At 43.8% G+C, this 20,524-nt stretch overlaps 2 protein-coding genes across 2 annotated transcripts in view; one reads left to right on the top strand and one right to left on the bottom strand.

Moving 5' to 3' along the window:
- LOC132956302 (cytidine monophosphate-N-acetylneuraminic acid hydroxylase-like) overlaps nucleotides 1-822 on the bottom strand; it is an 88,458-nt gene extending 87,636 nt beyond the window's left edge. The window contains exon 1 of the mRNA XM_061029679.1: nucleotides 612-822. Coding sequence (XP_060885662.1) covers nucleotides 612-774 — 163 coding nt within the window. The 5' untranslated portion in view covers nucleotides 775-822. The remainder of the gene's footprint in view (nucleotides 1-611) is intronic.
- The window catches only part of LOC132956309 (cytidine monophosphate-N-acetylneuraminic acid hydroxylase-like), a 503,487-nt gene that overhangs the window by 132,541 nt on the left and 350,422 nt on the right, over nucleotides 1-20,524 (top strand). The gene's annotated exons all lie outside the window — the stretch shown is intronic.

Here is a 20,524-nt window from a genome sequence, read left to right as displayed (position 1 = left end):
TATTTGTATCTCGTACATTGCTGATTATTGTGAATGCTCCGGTGTGCCCGAAGATCTGTGCATTCAGGGACGTGTTTTTTTGTCTCCTCCCCGCTCTGGCACTTCAGGAATTACTAATTAACCCAAAAATGAACATAACTACATTTGGAGGTGCATACCGGTAACTAAGTCAAACAACAACATTGCTCTAAGAAGTGGAGCAAGTTTACATTTACAAGTAGCTACAGTATGTGCATTCACCTGACTTTTAAAACAGAGCATGTCTCATGTCAATGCAATATGCTTCCATGTGTTTTTCACTGTTATTGGACGTTTTCTATACCTTTAAAAACAGTGCAGGCAGAGGTTTGACTTCCTTAATGCTCAGTTTGAGCAGAAATATAACCTTGTAGCCTCATGAGGATTAATCATCATTTCAAAGACACGTTAAAAACAGGTCGAATGACTGATCATATCGGTTGCCTGAGACAGTTGATTTAAAAATGAACTGTCACTTCTTTCATTTAGAGCTCTTTGATTGACTTTATTAGTCACTCCTGTAGATTCCCCTTTAAATTCATGAATTATAAATAAATGACCCTCTTACACCTGCGTGTTTAAAGCAGACTCACCTCCAAACAGATGGGCTGTAGTTCCGGGAGTAGTTGCTCTGCAGTGTTTGAAAGATGGTGAGGCTGTAGTCGGATCATGTGGCAGTGGTGGTTTGCTGTAGGCTATAATATGTATGAGGTCAATCAGGGTGTTACTGCTCCTGTGCGACTTCCTCCCTGACATAAAACGTGGAAGCGTTACACCGCAAAACACTAACGATCCCGGAGTTTGTGACAGTGCCAGAAAATGTTTAAGTGTCTGAAAAAAAAAAGATGAATTAAGGTGTTTCAAAGAAAGAAAAAAAGGTGTTGGCTCTCTCTCTCTCTCTCCCACTCCCCCTCTCTCTCTCTCTCTCTGTGTCTCTCTGTCTCTCTCTCTCCCCCCTTTCTCTCTCTCTCTGTCTCTCTCTCCCCCCTTTCTCTCTCTCTCTCCCCCCTTTCTCTCTATCTCTCCCTCTCCCCCCTCTGTCTCTCTCTCTCTCCCTCTCCCCCTCTGTCTCTCTCTGTCTCTCTCTCTCCCTCTCCCCCCTTTCTCTCTCTCTCTGTCTCTCTCTCTCTCCCTCTCCCCCCTTTCTCTCTCTCTCTGTCTCTCTCCCTCTCCCCCTTTCTCTCTCTCTGTCTCTCTCTCTCTCTTGCTCTCTCTCTCTCTGTCTCTCTGTCGTTCTCTCTCTCTTGCTCTCTCTCTCTGTCTCTCTCTCTGTGTCTCTCTCTCCCCCCTTTCTCTCTCTCTCTGTCTCTCTCTCCCCCCTTTCTCTCTCTCTCTCCCTCTCCCCCCTTTCTCTCTATCTCTCTCTCTCCCTCTCCCCCCTTTCTCTCTCTATCTCTCTCTCTCCCTCTCCCCCCTTTCTCTCTCTCTCTGTCTCTCTCTCTCTCCCTCTCCCCCTTTCTCTCTCTCTGTCTCTCTCTCTCTCTTGCTCTCTCTCTCTCTCTCTCTGTCTCTCTCTCGTTCTCTCTCTCTTGCTCTCTCTCTCTGTCTCTTCGTCTCTCTGTCTCTCTCTCTCTCTCTTGCTCTCTCTCTCTGTCTCTTTGTCTCTCTGTCTCTGTCTCTCTCTCTCTGTCTCTTTGTCTCTCTGTCTCTCTCTCTCTCTCTCTCTCTTGCTCTCTCTCTCTGTCTCTGTCTGTCTCTCTCTCTCTCTGTCTCTCGTCACTCCGGTGCAATGAAGTAAAATCATTCATAGCAGGCCTATTTTTTTTACTCAGTAACAGATGTGATTTAAAATGTAGCGAATTACAATACTTAACAGAAAACCTTCTTAAGTAAAAGTAAAAGTACAGATTTTAAAAACTTTAAAAATAGTAAGTACACCAAAAAACTACTCAATTACAGTAAGGCGAGTAAATGTCATTCGTTACTTTACACCTCTGGACTACGTGATATTTGCCACCTCGTCAGCTATGAAATGTTTTGGTTGTGGTGAGGAGGGACACACCGTGAAAACCTGTCCGAGACAAGGGGATCCGGCTCCGCCTGGCCGTGAGGTGACGCCCGGCCCTGTGGCGGGGCTTTCCGCTGCTCTAATGTTGACCAGCCACACTGGACTCTGGCTAGATTTTAGATTTTATAAACACATTGGAGACTTGGACGCTTTTAAACAGCGCTGGTGTTTTAATGATATTGTCTGTTCAGTTTGTTGATGAAGAGTTGGTTTTTATTAGATAAACTCTTTTTTTTAAAACATACTGGGATTTTAATGCATTAGCACTTTGTTGAACTTTTGAATTGTAAAAACTAAATTTATGTAAATAAAGTGTTTTGTAAAAATAAAACAAATCTCCCTGTCTCTCTGTCTCTCTCTCCCTCTCCCCCCTTTCTCTCTCTCTATCTCTCTCTCTCTCTCTCAGATCATGTTCTGGCAGCATCTGGTGGTTGATTACAGCTGATTATCTATTATTCTCTCTCTCCCTCTCCCCCCTTTCTCTCTCTCTCTCTGTCTCTCTCTCCCTCTCCCCCGGTCTCTCTCTCTCTGTCTCCCTCTCCCTGTCTCTCTCTCCCACTCCCCCCTCTCTCTCTCCCTGTCTCTCTCTCCCACTCCCCCCTCTCTCTCTCTCTGTCTCTCTTTCCCTCTTCCCCCTTTCTCTCTCTCTCCCTGTCTCTCTCTCCCTCTCCCCCCTTTCTCTCTCTCTGTCTCTCTTTCCCTCTTCCCCCTTTCTCTCTCTCCCTCTCCCCCCTTTCTCTCTCTCTCTCTCTCTGTCTCTCCCCCTTTCTCTCTCTCTCCCTCTCCCCCCTCTTTCTCTCTCTCTCTCCCTGTCTCTCTCTCTCTCCCTGTCTCTCTCTCCCTCTCCCCCCTTTCTCTCTGTCTCTCTCTCCCTCTCCCCCCTCTCTCTCAGATCCTGTTCTGGCAGCATCTGGTGGTTGATCAACTCTTGTGTTGACTTAAGGTGTTTCCATTGAAACACAGCTATTTATTTATTCAACATGCACTCTGTTAGTAGATCTATCTATACTGTAAGATTATAGAGAGTATATAATGCACTTCTTGTCAAAAGTGACAGGTCTATTGTTCTTATTGTTCTGTTTGGGCCAATGAGATTGCAGCATTAGGATCAACCCCCTCCCCCCTGTCAACCAATGAGAATGCAGCATTAGAATAAGTCCCGCCTCCTGTCCATCCAATGAGAATGTAGCATTAGGATAAGTCCCGCCTCCGGTCCGTCCAATGAGAGGCAAGGATACCTCATCATTCTTCTGATCAGGGGGGTCGACGAGACGCAACAATGTCTAGTTTTGTTTAATATATATATATATATATATTTTAATTCGGTTGTTAAAAAGAATAAAAAAGTATAGATTTACAACGGATCGAGAGATAAAAACTGCAACGATGCATTGTAAGCAGAAAACAACCGAGGAATGTTTAGTATCAGAATCTTTAGCGATGCGATGGAAACTAGACTCTGCAAAACGATATAACAGGGTACTTTCGAAGACTAGGTTTTTTATATTCTTTATTTTTATCTTTTTTTTTCAACCGAACTAAAAAAAAGATATTTACAACGGGTCGAAAAATAAACTGTAAAATATAAAAATGTTAAAAAGACGGCCGTTGATGGAACTCCGGGTTGATGGAGAGGTGTGAATCCGTGCGAGGCTCTCCGTCTTTGTGAGGAGAAATGAAAAGAGGAGAAACCACAAACAGACGCGATCCTCAAGAAAAGGGGCTGTTGTATAAAATTACAATGAAAATTAGAGTTCCCACATTATACAGGTTTTGAAGAACGAATCCTTCCGTCTCGTCTCTGTATTCTAGCTGACACACACCCTGCAGCGCATACCGGTTCTCATAACTGCTAGGTCAAAGGTCACCCCCTTTTTTTTTTAGCGTTATGCTGTGCGAGAAACAGAGAATAATATACATATCTATATAACGCAGAGTTATACCGTATGGGAAAAATCTGCAGATAATTGTTAAGAGTAAAAATGAAATGTTATAAGAGAGGCAGCGTAAATATACCGGAACCTGTTCAGAAGACATCTGGAGACAACTGCTACGTGACAGAAGCCCTGAAACGCTCTTACGATGTACATGAACCAGCCCCGTAAGTTATATTTATTTTTTGCTAACACGTATTGTGTGACATATTTATGATATAATGACATTTTGCAGAAATCGTGAGAGACTATACTCTTGAAGAACTGGAGTTCGTCTTCGATCATTGTAAGTGTGTTATTTTATTTTTACCACAAAATTCTAAGGCGTTTTTTTTTTACATTATTATTATTACATATATATTTTTATTTATTTATGTTTTTAGTGGAAGGTTACCCTTCTCCACCGCCTCCAGAACTCCTCAACACGCCTGATACACCGGCCGGACATCCTAGCCTAACCGAACCGTCAAAAGCTATTGCCGCAAATGAGCCGGTCGGACCCCCCGTCCTAACCGGACCGTCAAACGCTGTTGCCACTCCGCCTGTTGAGGAAGATTCAACGCTTCAACCAGGAGAACCTTCACCCGAGCCAGAGGCTGCATCAAAAACCGTCGATGGCCCGCCTGTTGAGGGAAATTTGACGCAACAACCAGACCCAGGCCCTGTTGTCGCCGGTCCATCAAACCCCGTTGTAGCAGGTGCATCATCAAATGATAGAGAAATCCCCGCTAAACGAGAAGAGAGAGAGACGGCCGCCCGTGCTCCAAGCAACCCCCGGTCTAAAAAGACAACCAGAAGAAGGGACAGCTCATCCTCCTCCCGGGAGCCGAGTGCCGACAATACCCGAGGGCGCAGACGCTCCAGGACCCCGACTGAGAGTAGTTCGGGATCGGACTACGATATTCGCAGAAACCGTAAGTTTTTTTTTTATAAGGTGTGTTATATTTTAAACATTAGATCTGTAATATAAATGTATATATTTATTTATTTATTTTTAATCCAGGACGCCAACGGAGAGTGAGACGCGACAGGAGGAGAAGCCGTTACACCTACGTACCATGGGGTCCTGTCTGTAGATATTGCCAAAACTTCCAGAGAGTTCTAGAGTACTTTTGCAACAACAACAACAACGCAAGAAGGGGTATTATGTTTTAATGTTTTAATGTTGTTGTTTTTTTTTTGGTTTTCTCATCCTCATGAGGACCCATTTTTAGCTTTAAACAATGCATTAGAGGATTTGAATCAGGCTCATTCCATTGTCGAAAGTTTAGATCATTTTCACTCGTTGTTAGAGACTGTCAGTTTAGAGAGTGAAACCTCCAATTCATACCTCTCAGAGCCCTGCACGGCTTCACACAGGGCCGCACGCTCTCCCAACAATGAACCCGACCCCGGAGTATCACAAATAGAACGTTTCAGAGATTTAGATGATGCCCTGGAGCTTTTGGAAATTCAGACAGGGGGTAACACGGAGCAAATCCTAGCACCCCGTCCCGTCTCCTCTGTAGATGGAGAACGCTCTCTTGACCCTTTAAACCCTGCATTATCACCGCCTCGCTCGCGAACACCGCAACAACAATGGGGGGATGAGACAGTTGATGAAGTTCCCCAGAGGGCTCCTCTACCGCAGTCTCAACCCGTTGTAGTGAATCGTGATAGATTTAACAACGTTGAAATAAGACAGATATTAAGGTTTCCCACTCCTTCAGGTGTGGTTGATTACGGAGATTTCTACGGTAGTGTCATGGGTACGGCGCAGGAACTGTGTGACAGAATCTTTTCCCAAGCGCAAGCGCAGGATATTATTCAAATGGAACTCAAGGGGCAACACTTTGCTAAGAATGTATCCCGCTTAGCGAGAATAAACGACGATGACACAGGTCTTGCAACTTTTCAAAACTTGTTGGATGAACTCGTTCAGTCTAATATGTCACTTATGACCGATCAGGATCTAGAATTAACGGTTCAATTGATTCGTAACCCGCGTGGTGCAGGTAGAATAAAGTTGGATTCTATGCTAGATAACGAAGTGGTTAATAAGAGGAGAAGATTTCTCTACGTTGTAGATAACCCAGACAACAATCTGTGTTTTGCCATTAATCTGGCTCTCCTGCTACACCCGTCCATCAGTCACAGAGAGGCTGAGAGAATAGGGGCAGAGTTTCAGAACAGAGTGGGATTCACAGATCACAGAGATGTGAGTTTTAGTGATGTGTCACTCTTTGAAAAGGCTTTAGACTGTAAGATCGTAGTGTTTTACAGAAATAAAGACAGCCGCACCCCCGCTATATTTCACACAGCAACTCCCAAAAAAGACAAAACAGCGTATCTTTTTCTCCATGAAAATCATTACTATGGAATAAAAAATCTAAAGTCTTTCTTGGGCACTTCTTATGTCTGTAAAGACTGTTTTACAGGGTACGACAGCGTGTGTAGCCATCGCTGTTGGGATCACTGCTCTGTGTTTAGACCCCCGGTGTTGTAAACTGACATTTCAGCCCGTTTCATGCGCAGACTGTCACCGTACGTGTCGTTCGGCTTACTGTATGAGAAAGCACAAAGAATGGATAGGACAAGCTCGGCTCCGCGAGAAACCTCCGTCAAACGCAGCCAATGCGATTTGTATAAACAATGCCAGAAATGTCACCGTTTATGGTACACAGGGGTTGACGGCGGGTGTAAAACCCATGTATGTGAAAAAATAAAATGTAAAATTTGTGGAGAAATACGTCCCGACGGTCAAAAAAACCACCAGTGTTTCATTCAACAGTTAAAACCCGACAAAGATCACACCCAAAACATTGTTTTTTATGACTTTGAAACATACGCAGACGAGAGATCCGTGCACAGACCGTTCCTGGTGTGCACAAAATCCTTAAGGGGGGAGAAATGGAGTTCTTGGGGGTCTTCGTGCGCCACCGACTTTGTTCTGCGTTTCAGAAACAAATCCTATCGCAACGCTGTGTTTATAGCGCATAACTCAAAAGGATTTGACGGGTACCTAGTTCTCAACGCTATGATAGCTCTAGGAATAAAACCTTCTCTTATCATGCATGGGAGTAAAGTCATCTGTTTTACAGAACCGGATTTTCAACAAAAATACATAGATTCGCTATGTTTTTTAACTATGCCTCTTTCAGCAATGCCCAGGGCTCTGGGTTTTGAAGATAAAGTTAAAGGCTATTTTCCTCACAGATTTAGCTCAAAAGCGACTTTGAAGTACGTGGGTCCCTATCCCTCATCCCAAGCCTACGGCACAGAGCGCATGACGGTAGAAGGCAAACTTAAATTTGAGACGTGGTACGAGCAGGTACGTCACGGCGTGTTTAACTTTGCAAAAGAGTCGCTCCTTTATTGTGAAAATGACGTTAACATTCTCGCAGAAGCCTGTACAACATTTAGAAAAGGTTTCATTGAGGAGACGGGAGTAGATCCATTTAGTCGCTCCACTATAGCCTCGGCTTGCATGAAAGTATTTCAAACAAACTTTCTGACCCCAAACTCGTTGGCCATACCTTCACCCGACCACTACAAAAGACAATACAGATCATTCTCACACTGCAGCATACAATGGTTGGAATGGGTCTCTCACGAAGAAGGTATCTTTATTCGCCACGCGCTTAACGCGGGTGAAAAACAGCTGGGGACCTACAGTGTAGACGGTTATGCAGAGGGGGGGGGGCTTTAAGTACGTATGGGAATTTTTAGGTTGTTTTTATCACGGGTGCCCCCAGTGCTTTCAGCCGCAGGACCGCTGTCCGCTCACCCACACCACATTCGAAGAGCTCCATTCAAGCACCATGAGGAGGCTGGAAACGCTACAATCTGTGTATGGGGTAAAAGTGATAGTTATGAGGGAGCATAGCTGGAATGAATTGAAAAAATGTGATGCGAGTGTGAAAGAGTTCCTCAAGCGTTACGACCCCCCGCAACCGCTCCTTCCCCGCGACGCTCTGTATGGGGGGAGGACCTGCGCGGTGAGACTGCGTTATACGGCCGAACAGAATGAGAGCGTGCGTTACGTAGACGTCACGTCTCTCTACCCGTATGTAAACTGTAGCTTCCCTTATCCTCTAGGTCACCCGGAAATCATTTACAGAGATTTTAAAGATCCGAGCGCCTACTTTGGGTTAATCAGAGCCACTGTGTATCCGCCGAGGGGTTTGTATTTCCCCGTGTTACCTTACAGAACACTCGCCGGTAAACTGGTGTTTACACTGTGCCGCTCATGCGCTGAGCTGAATGCTCAAAGCGGACCCTGTAGTCACGACGATGAGGCCAGAGCGTTAAAGGGGGTTTGGGTCACCCCTGAATTTAACAAGGCTCTGGAGATGGGTTATCGCCTGTCACAAATCACAGAGGTCTGGCATTTTGAAAGTCGTGACGATTCAATCTTTTTAAAGTACATACAGACGTTTTTAAAAGGAAAGCAAGAGGCGTCGGGTTACCCTCCCGAAGCTGTAGACCAGGAGAGCAGAGAAAAATACATCAGGAATTATCAAGAGCATCAGGGCATCTTGTTGGACGCTAACAAAATTAAACCAAATCCAGCCAAAAGACAAGTCTCGAAATTATGTCTCAACAGTTTTTGGGGAAAGTTTGCGCAGAGAAGCAACCTCTGCCAGACGGTGCTCGTTACAGAGCCTGAAGAGTTTTTCTCTTTAATGTTCTCAGAAAAACACTTTATCAGATACTTTTCTTTTCTAAACGACAGAGTGGCTCTGGTCCAGTGGATCTACGGCGAGCGGTACATTGCCCCGCCGAATAAAGTAGACAACGTGTTCATCGCCGCTTTCACAACGGCGTACGGGCGTCTAAAATTGTACGACTATTTACAACAAATGCAGGAGAGAGTGCTTTACTTTGACACAGACAGCCTCATTTACACGACTAAAACAGGAGAGAATGCGCTGGAGCTGGGCAATTATCTGGGGGACTTGACGGACGAGTTGGAGGGAGACACCATACAGGAATTTGCCGCCGCTGGGCCTAAAAGTTATGCTTATCAAACGAGAACGAACGATGTTGTTTTGAAGGTTAAAGGTATAACCCAGACACATGCCTGCTGTGAGAAAATCAACTTTGACAGCGTGAAAAAACTGGTGGAGGGTTTTGTGAAGCGTTCACGCAGACGACACCCTGCAGCGCAGGGTGCAGAGAGGGATGAGGAGCAGGAGGATGAGGAGGAGGAGGAGGGTTTTTTTCTTGAAACCCCCCAACAGGGAATTCAGCGTGATAAGAAAGGTTTCCTTCTCAAAAACACGTCATTTCAAAAAAGGTTTCGTGTAGTGTTTGACAAGAGAAGGCTGCTGCCTAACGGTCATACTCTGCCTTTTGGTTTTTGAGGGGTAAAAAAAAAAAAAAAATGTCACATATGGCTGAAGAAATAGAGTTTGATCCTAGATTGTGTGTTCCCTTTTCCTGTCAGATTGTAGGACCTAGTGGATGCGGGAAGACCCATTTTGTAAAAAATGTTTTAGAAAACTGCAAAGATGTTATGCAACGAGTCCCTGACAATATTGTATGGATTTATACTTCTTGTCAACCGATGTATGATGAACTGCAACAAGTTAATAAAAATATTAAATTCATCGAAGGACTGCCTGATTCTTTTGACGACCCTGATTTGTTTCCCCCTCATCAAACGCACCTCGTTATATTGGACGATGTGTTATTACAGGCAGCTGAACATCCTGAAGTGGCAAGAATTTTCACGCAATACAGGCATCATAAAAATATGAGCGTGATGTTGCTTACTCAAAATCTTTTTTACAAAGGTAAATACAGTCGCACCATCAGCTTGAACACCAACTACCTGGTGCTCTTTAACAACCCGCGAGACAAGCTGCAGATCAATGTGTTGGCTCAGCAAATATTTCCAGGGAGAAAAAGCTTTTTTCTTCAGAGTTTTGAAGACGCCACTCAGAACCCCTTTTCATATTTAGTTGTAGATCTCACGCCGAGTTGTCCAGAGCGCTACAGACTAAGAGCCGGCATACTGCCTCATCAGTGGCCCGTGATTTATTTGCCTAAAAAATCTGCCTAAAAATGTCTGAGCACATGAAAAGGAACGCTCCTCTGCTGAGCGCTTTATGTCACTGCACACCTCGGAAGCGGAGAGATATTCTCCGACGGTGCTCACCAGACTTTCTTCAGTGTATCAGTGAAATCTGTTTAAATCTATTAAAGGGAAACGTCCCTCTCACGCCCTGTCAATATAAGAAACTGAAAAAGCAGAAAAAAACCATCAGACTGCTGGCTGATAAAAAAAAATCTCTGAAAAACAGACACGCTGCTTTGGTGAGACAGTCGGGAGGGTTTCTTTTACCGTTGCTCTCTGCCGTGGTGCCTATATTAGGCCAGCTTGTAGGAGGTCTGGTGAATAGAGGATAACTTTGTGGACAGATATGGCAAATCAGCAAAAAGCAACTCAAAAGATGTATCTGCTGAATGCTCAGCAAATGAGTCATCTGACTCATTCAAACCCTATGCCCACGATGGTCGGTGAAACCCAGACTCAATCGATGAGACGCACGGCTGAAGGTGATTTGGATGAACAGATGAGGGCAGTGCTAAACGAACCTGGACTAAATCCTTATAAAAAAATTAAAAAATACAACGCGCTGTTGCAGAGATATCTCGCATTTATCAAACAAGATGTAAAAGACGAGAAAAGTCACACAAGACCGTCTAAAGTCTCTGAAGAAGAAGAAGAAGGAGAAGGGGGCAGCAGCAACAGCAGCAGCAGCAGCAGCAACAATGGGGAGATGAGACAATTGCTGAATTGTTACAATCCCTTCCCCAGAGGGATCGAAAAAATGCCTCTTATATCTTGAGAAAAATGAGTAAAAACGGCGAGACGCGGTGGACTGACAAGAGTGAATTTGTTTACAAGGGGAAAGTGATCAGAGGCTCCCATATGATGGATCTGATTAAACACCTGTCATCATCTTACAAAAGAGCCCAGAGATCTGAGCCCAAGGGGTGGTTGGGTTTTTTAAATACTCTGAGCGTGTTAAACATCCCTCTATCCACCGTGAACAACCCCGATGCTCGTGAACAATACCGCAGACTGATGTCGGACGGGGAGCGAGGGTCAAAGAGAACAATTGTTTTATCCCCAAAGTGGAGCACGCCTATGACAGAGAGGACAGGCGGTGGAGGAGAAGAAGAAGACATAGCTTGGGATGCGTCCCCGCTTATAACTAAGAGACAAAATAAAAATAAAAAAACAAAATCTCCTTGGATTAGTTTTACTTTATAGTTGTAACCTTGCTATTAATAATAATAAAAACTCGTCATTTCAAAAAGGTTTCGTCTTTCTTGTCTTTTATTTCACAAGTTGTAACAATGTTTAAACATTTGTAAAGAACACACGGTATGGTTAAAAGATTGACATTTATAACGCTTCACACAGCTTTGATATTTTTTCACAAACGCAGTTACAGTCTCGTCATTTTTTAATTCATCCTCTTTATACAACGCTAAAACATTTTCAAAACTTTGCCCGCAGGCTCTATGACATAAATAATAAACACAGTGTTGACCGCAGGCTGAAGAGAAGGTATGCTGCAACTGTCTGTTGTGATATAAAATAGCGCTGGAACGGTCTTTTAAAAACTGTAAAATGTGTTTAGGGTAGTGAGAAAAACGAGGAGGAAATCCAAATGAATCAAAAAAAGTTGCCGTTCCATCTTTCTCTAGGGTTAAGGCCAGCCAGTGCTCCCCCGGCTCATGCGCAGGGTGTGTGTTGACGATGAAGTAGGCGGGGGTTTTAAAAGATGACGTCAGCAGCTGATCCGAGGCCCACACTCCACAGAAAACGTCTCCCACTAAGCGAGTCATTAGACTCTCTATTTGATGGCTGTTCATGTTCTTCTTTTTTAGTAATAATCCACCATTACCTGCCTTTTAGAGTTGATCTCCAAAATAGACTCGTAGCAGGCGTACACAATCAGTGTAGTGGTCTGAGGTAAAGGCACTCTGAATCTCATCTCCAGCCTTAAATTCCCGTTGGAGACGGGGGATAGGGCGTCAGCATCCTCCCCAGCGTTGAGATTAAAGACAAACAGAGAGTATCCTTGTTCAAACTCTCTCCTGTTGATGCTCAGAGGTAAATCCTTCAAGTGTCTCCCTGTAGCTGTAAACATGTTGTAAAACTCTCTGACAGACATACCGTTGTTAAATTGAGGCTGAAAAGCTTTGGCCGGCACCTGTCTTCCATCCTGACACAAGGCCAGGTATTCCACATCGTTATGGATGAAATTGAAAGGAGACAGATCCCTGCTCCCCGTAAAAGCTTCGAGGTGTACCATGCCTATCACCACATACTTTGACATAGTTCCCAGAAAGAGGTTCTCCTGGTTGCATATCCTCGAGTTTTGCGGGATGGAGTAGGTTTTCACGTTCACCCGTGACAGAGGGTAGAGAGCGTTGCCCTTCATCAAGGCGGCAGCATGACCCAAACGCACAGGAGGAGAAACGGTGACTTTTTTCATAAACAGAGCAGCCCCAGTATTTTCAGACGGTAGGTGCTGTTGGCCGCCCCCATGAGACAAAAGGAGTCGGACGCTCTGGTCAGCTTAATTCTCATGTCCACAGAGTTCAAAAGGAGCCTCTCGCTGAATAATATATCAGCGTGGAGAGGTCCCAACAGGTGGAGCTCTCTGGAGTGCTCTGTAAATTCGGCTCTGCTGCGTAGGCCGCGATTGGGACCATTGACGGTCACCACAGAGTCCATAGAGCCGGCGGTGTCTTTGTAAAACAGCCCTGAGCTAAACTGTGTTTGTAGAGTAGCTTCTGAAAAGTTGAGCAGGGCTTCAATCATAGCCCTGTAAGGATGTGTGGCGCTGGACTGCGATATCAGTCTATCCCCCAGAATAATATCGCATTGGCTGAAGATTGTATTCAGAGGGTAATTGATTAACCCTACAGGGGCATCGGCCACTAGGTTCGTGCCGTCGGCGTTGGTAATTTGCACCCTGAGATGGAGCAAGGTGTCATTTAGATCCAAATATTTTTCACCGTCCCCTGGTATAAAAAACTCTATAGGACCTGTATCTGTAATGGCCAACAGAGGCATGACCTCTGTGTAGAGTTTCTCGTCGATAGACAACTGCGTCATGGGAGCTGAAAATAAATCCAGCTCGGCCATGCTACACTCGGCCGATTTGTGATGCAGTAAAGCCATTTTATTTTTTGTTTTGTTTTTTTTCTCTGAAACTTTTGTTTAGAGAAATATGTCTCCAGAGTCTAGGTTTCTGCCTGCGACGGACCTCCTTCCCTTAGCAAGGCCTCTCCCTACTGATTTCTTCTTTCCCCCGCGTCGGTTATTTTTAGACCTTGCTAAAACACGGTCCCCCGGGGGTCTCTTCCTGGGTCTTCTGGCCAACACCATAATACCTCCGGAGCCTTCTTGAGAATCTCCTTCTCCAGTTATTCTGCTCATAGCGTGGGAGATGGCCTGCGAGGCTATGTTTTTAGCAGCTGTTTTTAGATGGGGTTTAGCAATGGCAAAACCTTTCTTAACCAGAGGCGATACAAAACGAAATAGCCTTGAAAATATAGAACCTATCCCTCTCCCGTACATTACAGGGGCCCCGTAAAAACCAGGGAGGGCTCCTCCCACCTGATTTTCATAATAGCTCACAAAACGGTGAGGGTCGAGGGTTTGATGCATCATTTTTACAGCTGAGAAGAAACGGGTCTAAAATGTAATTTCACCACCGTCTTGCCAAAGGTAAACTTGAGCGGTTGATTTTGATCCGATTTAATTTCGACAGAAATGTTTTCAATGTGGTTTTTGGCTACAGGAAGGTAGTATGGGGGGTTGAAATGTTGTGTAATCACGTCCCCGAATGTACCTTTCACATCAACGATTCTCAGGAGAGGAGCGTAAGCATCACCCACCACCTGGTGCTTTACTATATCACTGTAACAAAAGAGGTGATAGAATCCTCCCTTTATATCTGCCGGGTAGGGAGCCATCCTCTCGTTGAAAATAACCCATCTCCCGGGAATTTCCCCCATAATGTAGGCCAAGGGGGGGTAAAAACGTAGATGAGTTGCACCCCCTGCCTGATATTCATATCTCTTTTGAATGTTGCTATAGACTGTTAGCACATCCGATCCAATTCTTTTTAGGAAGGCATTTAACTCTTGTGTAAATTGAGCCAGGTTGCTGTAATAACCTCCTCTAATCTTTTGACGGTGGACCTCGGGCTCTGAAGTGGCACCTTCAACAGGTTTATCTCTCCATTCAAAGAATCCCGTCTCTATAGGCACGTTAAACCAGGTGTGAGGATAGGATATTTCCGTCAATGCAACCTGCCAGGGGCCCTCTAAATCTATATGTTGGGCTAAATCCACCTGAAATCTAGAGGCTGTGTTATTTTTAAACACATTGAGGCTAGCGTTAGAGGGTAGGGTAATGTAAAAACCCTCCTTGAGCCGTTGATCCATGATGGAGTACTTGTAGTAACAGAGTGAAGGTTGTGGGGTGGTAGAGAGGCGGTTTTATGCGTCTTTCAGATCCTTGGCCTTGACCCAGCTGTTGAACTTTTCGGGCCAATTTTTCCACCGTACCAAAGCCTGTTTTTCACCTCGTACTACTCTCCTGTCTAAAATTTTGTCCACTCGGTAGATTTTGTCGGGAGCCACCTGTACTTTTTGCAACTCGGCTTCATAAAAGGTCCCCACTATTGGCTCCCCGTCAAATTCTTTGAGTTTGTAAACAGGAGGTAGACGAGGAGTGCATTCAGATGCAGTAAACAGCTCGTCGGAAAAGCTCTGTTCGTACTTTTTATCAAACACACCTCTCAGTTTAGATATTCTCACCAGATCCCCCTGCTTAAAATTAAGCTTAAACTTTTCTTTGTAGCGGAGAGGAAAAGAACCATACAGGTTTTGAAAAACTTGAGGAGTATTTTCAACCGTGACCTGCACAGGGGTCATTTTTATACTCTTGTGGTAGCTGTTGTTGTAACTTTTGAGCAAATCCTGCAACACGTCCAAGTACCTGCGTGTATTTTTGGCTGTGAAATACCTCCACATTCTCGTTTTCAACGTGCGGTTAAATCTCTCCACCACCGAGGCTTTGAGATCGCTCCCTGTGGCAAAGTGAGTAATACCGTGTTTCTTCATCAGGCTCTTGAAATTTCTGTTGAAAAACTCTTTACCGGCGTCTGTCTGTAACTTTTCAGGGCTCTGGCTCTCTATCAAAACAGACTCAAAGACCCTGACAACCTCGGGGGCTGATTTTCTCTTTAGTGTCCTTACGTAGGCCTTTTTTGAAAATACATCTATAACGGTCAAGAGATAATTGTAACCGTCGTTGTGTTTCACCAAAGCCTGCATATCGCAAAGGTCTGCCTGAAATTGAACCAGAGGTCGGGGTACAAACACTCTATTTCGGGTAAAGTGTACTCTGGCTGGTTTATGGAGAGTGTAAGTGTCCTGCTCTGAGAGGAATTCTTTGACTTTTTCGATATTTACTTTTTTACCGGTTTCATCCTGCACAGCTCTGTGTAGTCTATCTAACCCTCCAAAACTCCCCGGGTGAGAGGGGTTATAATACACTTTTTTCATGACACGTTTCTCAGACATGTTTACCCCACGTCTCTCCAAAAGTTTATGAAAAAACGACAAACATGAATAGCATTTTATGTTTTTTTTTTATTATTCACAACACATTATTTTAGCTACAACAAATGAGCAAAAAAAAAACACAATCTGTGAATAACCTCGTCTATAAACAGATAGCAATTTGTCTTGTTTTTAATAACATGATTTAAAACAGATACTAAACGATCGTGTGTTCTTCTACACAGGCCCACATTCTTTGAGGAAAATTCCCCATGTTTTTTTTTAGTTTTTTTTTTACTTGTTTTCAGGTGAATATGAAGAAATCTTTAATCACGACAACACAACATGCAGTATTTAGAATTCCACACGCACAATTTTACCCTCCTCTGGTTGTTTGTCTTCCCATATCTCAAACGCATCCTTCAACATGCACTGCTTAGCTCTGTTGTCGCTAACCAACACATCAAGTACCGTTTGTATTTTACTGCTAATGCGAGTGGCGTATTTCAGATCATACAGAAAGGCCTCCACGAGCCCGAGGATCCTGCCGGGTGAGATACGAATGAACCGTCTCTCAAGAGCACCTGAGACGGCTGAAATAAGCGTCTCCTTCAACAGTCTTTTGTTCACAGGATCAAAATGGGCCATGTAGAAAAAGTCAGGTTCTTCGTCCAAGCACGGATGCTGATTCTGACTAGGATGACTCACCACACAGCCGTTGCAAATCTCCTGTCGATACAACCTCAGTACGTGGTCCAACACGTACACCACCACAGCTTTCACCGTGTTCATGAGAACGGCTGACAGATAACCGTCGGTCTCATTCTCTTTGTTGGCGTCCAAGTCGTCATCTGAAACGTCCTCTGATTCGTCCTCTCGCTGCTCAGGAGATGGCGGGGTTGATGGTGATGCCGGTGAATATGCAGGAGGTGGCTCCGGTATTAGCGGTTGAGGTTCCGCCGGTGGTGATGGTTGAGAGTCGAGCAGAGACCCTGGCTTGGTCTCTTCCTGCATGGTTGAAGATAGAGAAGAACAAGAATGGTACGGAAACTCAGGCTCCGAAAAAAAATTCAACAAGTTCTTGCGACACTCTGGAAAAGGACTACTAACCCTTCTCCGTGGTGAAGATGTACGCTTAGGTTTAAGCCCCAGGAGGGTTGGTCTTGGCTCTCTACGCGTCGGCGACGGTGTTGACTCAGGGTCAGAAGGAGGCGGTGAAGGAGGAGGAGTGGGCTGCAGATTTTCCTGAGTGAGTTCCATTTGTCTCGAAGCGGGCCAAAAAAAAAGTACATGCTGATTCAAATTCTCGGGTCTTTTAATCACTTTTTTTTAGATGGTGAGGAGGAGGAGGGCGAAGCTCGTGATTGGCTGTTGTAGAGAAGATGGGTGTGTCTACGGTTTACAAATCCGTCTTCACCCTTATTATATCGCTGAAGGTTCGGCTGATGACATATAGCTGTTTAACATTGCGGTCTTCTACCTCCATCACTTTCAACCATTCCTCGAGAGGAATGCGCAATGTTGGTTGAAATATCCCACATTCGCTGCTAAAGTACTCCAGGACAAAATACTCTGCGGTCTTCTCTGCTTCTGTACACATCTGATGGCTAGCTCTAAAGTACCATTTGCCGGAGACTGAAGTTTTGGACTCCCACACCATGCTGGATACAATTCTTTCTCCATTTTCACCATTTTGAGGGGCTTCTGGCTTCGACGTTGTTGATCCAAACACGCACAAGATAGACCAGTCTGTGGAGGTAAGGTTGGCCTTAAACTCTGTCGAAGGGGTATAGATCTCCCCTTCTCGAAGCTGATAAAAAAACAGGCTTCGTTAGAGCTGTAGTTGAACGAGTAACCCCAGCAACCACCATATAACAACGGCCACTTTTTATGGAGAAGCATAGGTGGGGGTGCCTGAAGGCGGCATAGATGTGCTATACATTTCTTTGGACTTTCCCATTTTTCCTGAAACCATGTCACAGGAGTTTCAGAAAGTACCCTGTTATATCGTTTTGCAGAGTCTAGTTTCCATCGCATCGCTAAAGATTCTGATACTAAACATTCCTCGGTTGTTTTCTGCTTACAATGCATCGTTGCAGTTTTTATCTCTCGATCCGTTGTAAATCTATACTTTTTTATTCTTTTTAACAACCGAATTAAAATATATATATATATATATATTAAACAAAACTAGACATTGTTGCGTCTCGTCGACCCCCCTGATCAGAAGGATGATGAGGTATCCTTGCCTCTCATTGGACGGACCGGAGGCGGGACTTATCCTAATGCTACATTCTCATTGGATGGTCAGGAGGCGGGACTTATTCTAATGCTGCATTCTCATTGGTTGACAGGGGGAGGGGGTTGATCCTAATGCTGCAATCTCATTGGCCCAAACAGAACAATAAGAACAATAGACCTGTCACTTTTGACAAGAAGTGCATTATATACTCTCTGATTATTTCACTGTCGACTGCCCAACTCCTTCATTGAACCTTCTGTAGGCTACATTTTGGGTCTTAATATTTTAATTTAATTTTCCTAATTGTTTTGCACCAAAACCCCAAGTCAAGTTCCTTCTATGTGTAAATGTACGTGGCAATAAAAAAACGATTCCGATTATTGTCTCACCCATCTCATATCTGCCTCCTCTGCTGTGATGGATTCCTCTGGATTTATTTCAACCTGGCTGGCTTATGTTCAGGTATAATATATGTTTTTTTTCTTCACTTCCTTATTGATGTCACAGTATAAACAATAACTCACAGCCATTTAACTGGCCTCTTGTATCTGTCTCAGTACACTAGTACGGCACTATGTGTATGTCCGACTCCGCTACAGGTGGGTGGTGATTTTCAGTTATCAGTTATCAGTTATCAGTTTTCAGTTAGTTAAACTTGGACCTTGTTGGCCGATTACGTCACATACCCAATAATTGACAACATCCATACACTTCAATGTGTTTAAAGGAAGAAGGTGTGACTTTTTGATCCAGTAGATGTCACCCTTGAGCACCAGCATTAGGCAAGGCAAGTTTATTTATGTAGCACATTTAAACAACAAGACAATTCAAAGTGCTTCACACAAGACATCAAAAGCATCATGACAGAGGAAAGAAAAGAAACATTAAAATAGAACATTTAAAAAATCACTGAAATTATTAAATCTGAAAATGTGTTCAAATAAAAATAATTGAAATTAAATTAATTAAAATAAAATAAAAAAATGTAAAGAAATTAAAAGAGTTTAAAAAATAAAATAATAATTACAGTGGAGAGTAAAAGTTTAAAATCTTATTAAAGCTGTTTAATGAAAGGCAGCTGTAAACAGGTGTGTCTTCAACCTGGATTTAAAAGAGCTGAGAGTTTCAGCAGACCTGCAGTTTTCTGGGAGTTTGTTCCAGATATAAGGAGCCTAGAAACTGAACGCTGCTTCTCCATGTTTGGTTCTGACTCTGGGGACAGAGAGCAGACCTGTCCCAGACGACCTGAGAGGTCTGGATGGTTCATAATTAATCAGGAGGTCACTAATGTATTTTGGCCCTAAACCTTTAAGCGCTTTATAAACCAGCAGCAGGATTTTAAAATCTATTCTCTGACAGACTGGGAGCCAGTGTAAGGACCTCAGAACTGGACTGATGTGATCCATTTTCTTGTTCTTGGTGAGGACTCTAGCAGCAGCGTGCTGCACAAGTCCGTCCCGTCCATGTAAACACGATGTAAACACGGCTCTGACAACAACACAGCCAGTGGGACTCAAGCTTCTCACTCATTGTAGACAGTCATGACTCAGAGAGACATTTACTCAGGATAGACTGGATTTCTGCTGTATTAATGTGTAGAAAATGTCGCACATTCTTCCTTTCATTTGACCCAACATAAACTGAGTATCCTCGTCTCTTCAAAAAAAGCGTAATTCTCGCTCACCTATCGCTATGTTCATACCGTTTTCTTCCCAGCTTTCTTCTATGTGTTTATGCTGTTCGACTTCGGGGGACAAAGCCAGGTGTGCGGGAGGTGGAGCATGCACATGCAGATTGAGGTGTACACAATCAAGACCTCCAACTGCATTATCTAATTATGTTTGATCGACTTCGAGAAATCCGACGTAGCACTAATTCAGTCAATCACAACATGTTTACATGAATTTTGAAAGTTAATTTTAGTCAGACTAAAAGAAGGAATCAAGCCTTTTAACTTCATGTTAACGTAATGATGATATGGGAAAAATACAACCCAGTCACAACGTTGGGATGTTACATTTTCTACTGTTGCTAGGGTGATAGCTATGGATGCTATCAACAACGAACCGGAAGGAAGTGGACGTTTGGTTCACGGCTCTTAAAACGGGTTACATCAGACCCTAGACATCAAACTAAACTCCTATGCAATAAATAATGATTTCTGTTACATTTTTATGGATGTCTTACATTACAACCAAATTTAATAAAACGATTGGAACAGATCGATGCATATTAGCAACATTATAAACTATAACATGTAACAATCCTTGATACATAAAGACAATACTGTACAGTTTGTGTGATTTATATAATTTCATAATTTTATTTAACAAAATAATCCTGACGGATTAGATTAATACCAGAAAATGCTGTCAATAAAGTAAACGGCTGGCGATAAGAACTACAAACGGGCGCATGACTCTGACATCAAATAATGACGTATTGATAATCGTCACTTGTGAGCGACCTCTTTGTTAGATCTTTCAGGGGGTATTTACTGATGTTTTTTAAGGTTGGTTGCAAAAACACATCTTAAATCTGTGTTAACCAGAGATCCCATTCCAGGAATCTAAGCAAAAACCCATTCAAAAAGCCCATTATGCTATGGTCTGCCAGTGTGCTGCTGACATGCGCAATCGTGCAGTCATGCCCACTGTCGGTTTAAAGGCCGAGGGCGTGCACCTGGTAACTTTTAGTTCACTATTGATTCAACGCCCTCCGCCCCCCTCTCCCTCCTCT

This window comes from Labrus mixtus, chromosome 22 (assembly GCF_963584025.1).
Source record: "Labrus mixtus chromosome 22, fLabMix1.1, whole genome shotgun sequence".
Lineage (NCBI taxonomy): Eukaryota > Metazoa > Chordata > Actinopteri > Labriformes > Labridae > Labrus > Labrus mixtus.
Note: the sequence above shows the minus strand (reverse complement) of the source record. Positions and strands in the feature narration are given on the sequence as shown.